The 10,577-nt window shown below is 32.2% G+C and overlaps 1 protein-coding gene, 1 long non-coding RNA gene and 2 other non-coding genes across 5 annotated transcripts; all 4 read right to left on the reverse strand.

The window, feature by feature from the left end:
• Positions 1-4,052: 4,052 nt before the first annotated feature.
• LOC21406264 (phylloplanin) lies at positions 4,053-5,116 on the reverse strand. The gene is made up of 2 exons (XM_010099955.2): positions 4,816-5,116; positions 4,053-4,388 (listed from the first exon to the last, which is right to left on the reverse strand). Exons 1-2 carry the CDS (start codon positions 5,006-5,008, stop codon positions 4,105-4,107), a joined length of 477 nt encoding a protein of 158 aa, XP_010098257.1. The 5' UTR covers positions 5,009-5,116; the 3' UTR covers positions 4,053-4,104.
• Positions 5,117-6,471: 1,355 nt separating this feature from the next.
• LOC112091965 lies at positions 6,472-10,572 on the reverse strand. 2 transcript variants are annotated; one of them, XR_002902377.1, is made up of 4 exons: positions 10,508-10,572; positions 7,652-7,746; positions 6,947-7,032; positions 6,472-6,803 (listed from the first exon to the last, which is right to left on the reverse strand). It is a non-coding gene; the product is annotated as an uncharacterized LOC112091965 (long non-coding RNA). The 2 variants fall into 2 exon arrangements; XR_002902378.1 differs by lacking the exon at positions 7,652-7,746 and having other exon boundaries at positions 10,508-10,565.
• Positions 9,582-9,684, reverse strand: LOC112091979. The gene has a single exon (XR_002902382.1). It is a non-coding gene; the product is annotated as a small nucleolar RNA snoR8a (small nucleolar RNA).
• LOC112091980 lies at positions 9,746-9,880 on the reverse strand. The gene has a single exon (XR_002902383.1). It is a non-coding gene; the product is annotated as a small nucleolar RNA snoR126 (small nucleolar RNA).
• Positions 10,573-10,577: the final 5 nt, after the last annotated feature.

The following is a 10,577-nucleotide window of genomic DNA, read 5'->3' on the forward strand; positions in this document are numbered from 1 at the left end:
CTTAAAGAAATGTTAGGGTTTTTAGGGGGGGCTTTATATAGAGGGGGAAATTTTTTTTTTTTTTTTTTAAATTGTAATTACATTTTATGCGAGTGCTTATTATTACGTTATTAGTGGATAGAATATTGATTTTTATTATTTAAGGTGGAAACGTGGCGAGCCTTCCTTAGTGGTCTTTTGGATTAGGACGCGTGGCACTTTATATTTTATATTTTTTTGTTTTTTGTCTTTTTAAGGCAAAGCCCTTTTATGCAAGTGTTTGCCTTTCATTGTTTAAGGAAAAGAAAAAGGTTGCCTTTTATTCATAGATCCAACGATATTGAAAGGTGATTTCCCATTAGGGGGTGTCTATAATGGGTTGAGTATTATACGCATATCATGTTTATTTATTTGTAATCAGAGTGGATATAAATTAAATTAAAATGAATAGAATTTGAAGTGAATAAGAATTAGAGTTAAAAATCAGAGTCAGAATAAATTGTTTATTTAGGTTTCAGGAATCAGAGTAAGAATTAGTCTTAATCTCATTCATGCATTTATTTATACCCAAAAATAGAATAAACGGTTATAAATTTACTAACTTACCATTTTAGTAGAATTTTATGTGGTGAACTTTAAAAAAAAAATAATTGTATATTATGCTATCTTAATATTAGGATAACTAATTAGTAATTAGATTTTTTTAATCACACCTAGAGTTTCTTTTAATTAGTAATTAGAAATTGTAATGGTCTAGAGCTCCACGAATCTTTGAAATGATGATGTGTAATCAAGGGGCAAAACATAGTTTGATCACAAATTCAACAAATAAACACAAAAAAAAAATAAAAATAAAAAAATAAAACTTGCGATTCAATAAAAAAAAAAAAAAAAACCACGGTGATTTATGTTATTGACTCACCTTGAAGAGAATAGGGATGCTCTTAGTTGCTGTAGATGCAATGTTGTGTTTTGAGGAGAAGAAAATGTTAGAGGAAGTGAACAAGAAAATATGAGAGGTGTGAAAGTAAAGTAGAGCATTTTTAATTTTTTACTTTTCTATTCAGAAATTATTAATAGAATTAAGGGTAAAATTATAATTCATATTTATTATTAAAATTAGGAGTGCTAATCCGGTGGGGTAGGGAGGGTAAAATCGTAGTGTGCAAAGGGATATTACATGGATGAGCCATACACTAGGACAAGGGATGAAAATAAATCTCTTACCATTGATTTCTGTATAATGTATATGATATTTAGTGGGATCATATTGAATATTGACCGATAAAAAGGTAATATATTAGCACAACTTTTTAAAAAGTTATGAACTTTATATGCAAACAAATTCAAGGATGCTTACAAAGGCAGGAACATCAATCTCTTTTTGTTTGTATTTTTCTCCTCTTTTTTTTTTGTTTTTTAGTTTAAAGGTAAATGTTTGAGTTATTCTCACTTTTACCCTCCAGACATTGCACCCACTTACATTCGTCCTCCGAGTTTCTAAAGAGTTTCACTTTACTCCAAACTATTTAAACATCCTTGTTTTACCCCCCAAATGTTAGCTAGATAAATCGTTAAAGTTAGATGAAAGGAAATATATTAAAGCTGAGACCATGTGACTCCCTTACAATCTAAAGAATGGCAAAGCATGGATTTGAAGACGAAGAAGACGACTGATAGCAGGGTGAATTTGTAAGAAACAATTCGCTTTGAAGAACTCTAGATTGAAACAAGGATTGCAACAAGCTGAAAATTCTATCCATAAGAATCCCAAAAATCCAATTTGAAAAACCAAATTTCAAACAAAAGCCCCCCAATCAATTTGATCAAACATAAATTTTATCCACTTTGTAGCTATAAAAAATTCAACAAATAAAACCTAATAACTACGAATTTAACAAAATTTCTTAATCGATTTGATGATCAATAGCCCCAACATTACGCACTATACCGTTAGTTTTAGGTTTTTTTTTTTTTTTTTTTTTTTTTTTTTTTTTTTTTTTTTTTTTTTTAAAAAAACACTGGTTTTTTTTTTTTTTTTTTTTTTTTTTTTTTTTTTTGGCTTGGTTTGAATAGAAAATCGTGACCATAATCTTTGGTTTAATGACATGAGAAGGGGGATTTGGGAGGGTTTTTGAGTAAGGATTGTTGGTTTGATCCACTTGTAATCGTATTTCTTATTTACAGAATAACATATGCTATACCATGCACTTTTCTTTAAAAGAGAAAAAATAAAATAAAACGACATCCTAACAACGCGATCTTAACCCTTTATTTTCCATCAAAATCCCATATTTATATTTTCTTTTCTCCTTAGACATGTGGCCTCACGTTTATTTTCTATCGTTATAACAACTAACCTATGGTTGGGGTGAAATAAGACGTTTGCAATTTTTAGTAAAATTCACTTTTAGAATTTGAGGAGAAAAATAGGAATGAGTACAAAGTTTAGGCATAAAATTGGGAGTAATCGTTTTTTTTTTTTTTTTCTTGGATAATTACTTTTCTTTAATATAAAGGATATAGGATGAGAGATTCATCCACTTGCAATTCATGGCGACAATCTCATAGGATCACCCCACAATATTATAATATTTGTTATAACTATTTTAATATAATCATATAAACACATATTATATACATTGGCTTCCATTAGTTGGAATACGACATTCATAAGCAACCACAAGGGATGAACCAACGTGTTGAGAGACAATAGGGGCCGCATACGGCGGCATTGAAACCCTAATTCTTGGACATGAACATGCCTGATCAGGAAAATATAGTTATTTACAAAACATATTTTATTGTAATTATTTTTGCTTTTCAGATATTGGACGGCCCAGCTTTGTCCACTTTATGGTATCACACTCGGTTGGCAACATCTTTTCTCTAACATTAAAAAATATACAATCGATATTATTCGTTAATGGGTGTTGTTTGCTTTCTCCACGCAATCATGATTAAGTGGGTCACCGCAATAAAACGAGGTTTCATAACGAAGTTAACTTTGTACCCAACAGAATATACATAATAGTGGACGCGCTTGTCACATATATCATATATATCATATATACACATATGTAACATTGACGTCCATGACAATATATATATATATATAATTTATTGATCATGATGATCTTACCGACATCTCAATAGTAGTACTTTTAGACAATCAGGGTAATGCATGAATTTATATAAAAATTGTGTAGATTACGAAATTGTTACAACACTAATTTTTAGGTCAAATTTATTAGCATGTGAAAAACGCCTAGTACTTCATCGTTCATTTATTCATCATGTACAAATTTTTGTGGAAGGCTAGCTATATACAGTAATACTTGTTTATTAATTATTAGTATTCATCGTGCGTACGTAAGCTCATATATATGTATATATTTATATATATGTGTGTGTGGCCTTTTTCGATCATTTAATAACTTGATTCGCGTATGTAGATATATATGGCTGTCTTCTCAATATAGATAAGCATTTAATAATTTCCAACCTCGAAACTAGTATGTACATGTATTTATATATATATATATATATATATATTATTCACTTCTTTTATGGTTATTCAGAAAATCAACACCCCTAGCCTCTTAATAATATATAAAAGTGAGAAGAACAGTACTGACGTTACAAATATGTTTAACAATAATTTAGCATAAATTTTCTTAAATTTACATTACCTAAATAAATGTAATGTTACACTTTTCACTTCTATATATTATGAGAAATGTTAAATCCGTATATAATATATATATATATATATAGTAAATGTGATTAAGGCTGATCTGATAGCTTTGATTACACCAGGGTAACAAACTACAAATACGGTATTTATTTCTCGGCAAGCAGAATTGCATTGCCAATAGTATTACTATACTTTTACATTCTTAAGTGTCACACGTACTGAAAAACATAAAACTAAAAAGCAAGTACTCGAAAGAAGAGAAAAACCCCATGTCACACATATAACTTCAACGTTATACAATTAATATATATATATATATATATTGACCAGCTTATTTATATTAGCAAATGGTCAGAATATAATTATAACAATATTATTATATCATCATGTTGTATTGTCGGTCCTGAGAGATATAAACGTTGAGATCATTAGGAGCTGAAGAAGTTGAAGCCAGATGGACCGATGTTGGTGATGTTAAGCAAGCCGCTGACGATGTTTCCGAGAAGCTTCAATGGGGAGATGAGGGAACCGTCGGAAGGCAAACCGGCGTTGCAATTAGAGAGTGGTGTGGCAACCACAAGCTTGCAATCTTGCAACAATGTGGAGAGGATCAATTTTAGAGGATCCATCAATATGGAGAATAATCCGGAGCCGTTGGTTGTTGTGCTAGACACCACGTTGCCATTTCCACACTGCAGCTGCACAAGAGCATCTAACAAAACAAACACAATTGATTAATTAGTATGGGTGTAAATAATTAGGCCATCATGAGAGAAATATATATATATATATATATATATGTTGGTGATTAAGATCCCTACTCATGTTAATTAATAGACCCTTCAAAGTTTTCTAAAGTGATATTTGTTTGGAAAACATGGGTACTTAGAGGTGCGGAGCTATGTACAGTCGAGAGTAAGCGGCCGTCCCACCTAGAATTGTAAAATTGATGAAATTAGTAGACCCACCTAGCATCTACAAAGTGATTTTTTTTTTCCCCCGAAAAACACATGATATAAAGTTATTTTTTCTTTTATACAAACTTGTCAAGGGCAAATTGGATAACATTTAGGCTAGAACGATAAAAATTTTATTTAAATGGGTGTCGAAATAGAATTGAAAAATGGATGTGGGCTTACTAGGGAAAACTGGGGTAGAAGTGCCATTGACCCCAATTCTGCCATTGGCAGTACAGTATACAATGCCCTGTATGTTCACCAAACTAAGGAGATTGCCTATGATATTCCCAAGTTGGGCTTCGGCCATTGGAGCTGCCACTATTGCAGCAACCAACATGCACATCACAAACACAAGTGACTTTTCCATTGCCATTATTGTTCTTTCCTAAAGACTATCAATAGCAATATGGCTAATATCTAGCAAGCAAATTCAAACAAATTAACAAAAAGTAAACTAGTTTCCTTTTGCTTATAAACTGAACAGTTTACTATCACTTGACTTGCACAAAAAATGTTGTGCACGTAACCTCTACTTATAGCAAGATCGTGGCCAAGTTGCTGCAGTTGTTTGTTGACGATAACCGGTGCGAAAAGAAAGTACAAGTTGGATGATCTTCAACTTTACGCCGAGAACAAAACAGTTGAATTATTGTCCTCTTCTTTGTTTTTATCAAAATCTTAAGGTTGTCATGAAACCTTCTAATCTTTTCCATGCATGCGGATTTTAACTTGTGGGCATGCCTCTGGATTTTTTGAAGCATGCCTCAGTTTGTTGCGTTTTTGAATTCGAAAAGTAGTTGGGGCTCCCTAGCTAGCTAGCTAGACAGATAGAAAACGTGCAAATTGCCTTTCCTAGATGACAAACACATTTTGGTGTATTCGCAAAATGTGTGGCGAGTCATAACTTCAAAAAGTTTTTAGATGCAGGTCCAATATAGCTCTAGAGCTTAATATGCCTTTTTTTTTTAATTATTTATATTGGTATTTTTTTTTTCAACTTTTCTAATAACATGTTTGCTTGAGTTGCTTCTTTCTCCGGGCATTTAGGGTTGACAATGCAGAAAGCAACATTGGTTAGATGTGATGGTCTTAAGTCTTTCTGATATTGTTCTATCTAAAACAGTATTTGTGATATTGATTCACTCGGATCTTGGTTGGCTTTATTTTTACTCGAGATTTCCGCATCTAGCCTATTATTTTGTATCAAAAGAAATCTTAGAGTGAATGCTTTGCCTCAGCGGTCTAAAAGTAACCTTAAAGGTTACCCATAAACGATGCAGACAAAAATAAAATAAAATAAAACAAAATGAAAAATATGATTGTCAGTAATAATTAAAGAAGAATTGGTGGTGATCACTTACATTGGCCGTTGCTAAAGAAAGGGTGATAATTGGCCATTGCAAAAGAAACAAGTCACTTCATATATTATCATATTTGCATTGTGCTCTTGCACGTTTGACAAGGGTTAAAAAGTATTGTCTTTATACAAACTTACAGGGAAAATTTGCCATTATTGAAGCAGATACGGCATAGCTTTAAAGCCTAGTGGCAGAATAGAATTGAGAATCATTGTGTACGGTAAGATGCAAGGAGCAAAAGAGAGGGAAATGACGCCAAATTTCTAACAAAGTTTTCAATCCTATAAATGGGATATCTTAATTGAAATACAAACATACATCACTTTTGTAGAAAATTTAGACTAAATTTTTACATCAAAGTGGTAGGTATACAACCTACTAACACACAAACTCGTTGATCAAAAAATCAGAAATGATAAAAAATATTATTAATATCTCTCCATTTAAAAATAAATAATTATTATTCAATTAATAAAGAGAAACAAAATGCCATAATGGCACTCAATATATTATTTTAAATGACATAAATAATAGTCTTTAAAATAAGCATCGACAACACCAAAAACTCAAAATTATTACAAGTATTAAACCTGAAGGGGGAAAAAAAATGAAAACAAGGTTTTCCTTTCATATCATAAAAGTAATTCCTAATCATTATTGGCCTTCCCACATCGTAGTTACAACTGGCATAGACATGGATCCTAGGTTCAACATGAGGATCTCCGCCTTTGCAAGCTTTGAGACCTTTCCTTGCCTCTCTCAGGTCTCTGTCATCACACCCAAGAGCCTTCGCAGAAGGAACAAGTTGACCTGAAAAATCATAGAGCAATGTTCAGCTGCCATTTTACAAAACTACAGAACAAAGATTTATGATCACAGCCACCTAAATGATCAAACGAGTTTAGTCAATCAAGAAATGATACATAAATGATTTTCGCAACTACGCTCCCAACCTCAAATTCAACAAAACACTCCAGGAGAGATCCGACGCGACCAGAAATTTGACCCGCCAATTAATCAGCACGCGTCAAAGTCAGATCTGTTGAGCAAAAGTATTAACTTGAATTTGATTTTACGCAGCATAATTTCACCTACACTAGAATTTGAAAAAGCACAAAGTCTCTTCCCAACCTATATTAACTAATTAGGAAAAGACAATAAATATTAAATAAGAAGGGCACATGGAGATGTCTTAATATACTTCTTTTTCAACCATCCACAACAGAGGTTTTCAACCCCCATATCTTAAATTTGTTGATGTGCAAATGAAAGAGGGAAAAAGAAAAAGGCAAATTAGTTGGATCTTTTGTTTCCCCTACTCGAAATCAAACAAAGAAATCCTGCTCAAAATCCCACTCCAATCAAACACAAACCAAGAAAAAGAACAAGACAAATTGATCAGTGAAGACACTTTCATGCCATAGTTCAAAAATCTTGGACAGTTGTACTGTAGAATGTCCACATTGAAACCTATGAATACATGAACCTATGGACAAAATAATTACTAATTAAGTTACTATCCAGCAGTTGTTGTGTTGGGAAATAACAGCAGCAATGATTAATACATTACTTCCAAACTATTGGATGTGGCATGCACAATCTTCAAGTCAGTAAACCACAAATTTACGTCGGTAGACACTCAAAGCGCAAAGGCATACCCTAATCAGATACTTCAGAGAAATCCTCGGGAAATCACGCATCTCTCGCGGTTTCGCAAGTTCTCTTTCTTGGAAGCAAAAAGTGCAGTAAGCCGCTGAACGAAAAGTCATACAAAAATAAATAAATAAATAACACCAAAAAAAAAAAAAAATGCTCGGAGCAAACCAAACTCCGCGAGCACCATCGAATCATGATTGACCCCTAACACCAAATCAAGCAAAAAGCCGAGAAAAGAGTTGGGAGGAATACCAAAAAACCGAAAAGAAGATAAAAGTACCAATTTTAGACTAGTGGTCAAAGAGGAAATGGAACCAAGATTCTCCAAATAACAATGTCTAGAGCAACTCAAATCATATTAGTCATTTTATATTTTTAGCTAAAATAACTAATGATTTAAATTTTCATGCATTGTAGGTTTAGTAATTTGAGAGATTAGAGTGATAAAATTTCTTTAGATGGTGTAGTGATTGTGACTTCTAAGAAATTTAGGTAACTTGGATCCATAGTGCAGTGTGAAGGGGATATAAATGAGAATATTGGACATAGAATTGAGGCGGGATGGATTAAATAGAAGAATATCACGGAAGTTTTATGTGATGATAAGATGCTATAAGTTGAAAGGAAAATTTTATAGGACAACAATTTGCCCAGTTATATTATATGATAGTAAATGTTGAGAGAGACAACAAATATACAAGATGAGTGTGGCGGAGATACGTATGTTAAGATGGATGAGTGGTCATACGAAGATGGATCGCATACGGAATAAAGTTATTCGTAGCAAAATAGATGTAGCACCAATAGAAGATAAGGTGCGGGAAAACCATCTGAGGTAGTACGGGCATGTATAACGTAGATCGTTAGATGCACTTGTTCGTGTTTGGGAGAACATCCAAACACCTAGTACTAGGAGAGCGAGAGGTAGACCAAGAATTACTTAGGCTGACGTAGTTAGGCACGACTTTCAAGATCTAAGGCTTCAGGAGGGTCTCATGTTTAATAGAGCAGACTGAAAACGATAGATCCATATAGCCGACCCTAATTAATTTAGGATTAAGGCTTGTATTTGTTGTTGTTGTTGTTTCTCCACTCCAGTCATTAGCTAACTGGTTAGCTATTTTGACTAAAGCAATTTCCGCTAGCTAAATATAACTAACGAGAAGTGGCTAATTATTTATTCTTTTTATTATTTTATTCTTTGTTTTGATATAAAATAAGAGTTACAAAAAGTTATTTATATTTTAAACTCAAAAAAAAAAATTAAAATAATCTATGTTTAGCTAAAATAGAGAGTATGGTTGCAGTGACTCACTAGAAAGTTGCTAGGTAAAATAGCTTTTTAGCCATTTTAGCTAGAATTTAGCTAAAATTTAGAGAGCTCTCTTGGAGATGCTCTTGGATTTTGATAATGAGGCATATTATGATTAGCTCTCTAAATTTTAGCTAAATTATAGTTAAAAGTGCTAGAAAGCTATTTTAGCTAACTTTTTAGTGAATCACTCCAACCATGCTCCTTATTTTTTCTAAATATTGATTCTTTTAATATTTATATTAAATTTAAAATATAAATATTTTTTAAAAATTTAAAAAGAGTCTTTGTATTTATTACCGTTGAAAGAATAAAATAATACAAAAAAAATAAAATAGCTAACCTCTCCATGCGTTTAGCTAGTGTGGAAGGCATTATATAAAATAGCTAACATTTAGTTAATGGTTGGAGTGGAGAAAAGCTAAAAAAAGCGATTTTAACTAAAATTATTAATCATTTTAACTAAAAACATGAAATAGCTAGTATGGTTGGAGTTGCTCTTATTGCCGATTCAAATGAAGATTCCAAATCACAAGCGCTGAAACTATTTGTATAATTGAAACAAAAATCAACAAATGGATACTATATTAAACAGATTAGAGGAACCGGAAAGTGTTGGGGGTGGCTCAAATTCTATGGGTGTAAAAGTGGTCTGTCATGCCCAATTGCACATTACAATTACAAGCATTCAGTACGAGGAATTATCTCTATCATAGCCACCCCAAACCAAACTTTTTTTTTTCAAAAGAAAATGAAAACAAAATTGAACCCGGAAAACAGTTTAAAGGCTCAGACACGCACAAATAATGTCATCAAAGTGCAATGTATAAGTAGAAACATTGCATAATTGGTCTATTATGTATATTGTCAAATATACATAATTCAGAATCGAGAAACGTAAATTTTGTCATCATCGCCTCACACTTTTTGCTTTATTTACTAGTTTATATCACAGATTGAATTAAAAAAAAATAAAATGTAATCAGAAAAAAATAAAATTAAAAGGTCAGGAAAAAAAAATGTTCAGAAGAAACTATATTGATAATGTGACTCATGAAAGAAGAACGTGAATGATAAAGGAAACAAAACCCTTCTCATTACTTCACAAATTCCACTTCTCTATCCATAAAGAAAAGCACTTTTATCACTAGCAAGATCAAAACTTTATCTCCTATATCCATACTTCACGGATTCTTCTCTATCCATATACATGAAAAATTCTTAACTTTTTTTCTTCTGAAAGTACTCAATAACATTTTATTTTAATTTTTCGTTTTCCTTTACAACTAGAGCTTATTAGCAAGTATTTTTTATGCAAAAATCAACTCCAGATAAAGATCCAACAACGGCAGACAACAATAATTGAAAATCCTGACTTGAGAAATATTTCTGAAAAGTTCTCCAATTCCAAAAGAAAGGGATAAAACAAAACACAGAATAAAAAGCGCACCAATCGAAATGATACTACAGAAAACTAGAATAAAACTCCAAAGAAATTGAACAAACGGAAGTCGCAAATCACCAAGACTCCATTTTTCTTGAGTACCTGGAAAATTCTAGAGAGAGAGAGCGAGCAAAGATAGGGGAGAAGTTCGCCGCTAGGGATGACTGTGTTG

This window comes from Morus notabilis, unplaced genomic scaffold (assembly GCF_000414095.1).
Source record: "Morus notabilis unplaced genomic scaffold, ASM41409v2 Scaffold156, whole genome shotgun sequence".
In the NCBI taxonomy this organism is placed as follows: Eukaryota; Viridiplantae; Streptophyta; class Magnoliopsida; order Rosales; family Moraceae; genus Morus; species Morus notabilis.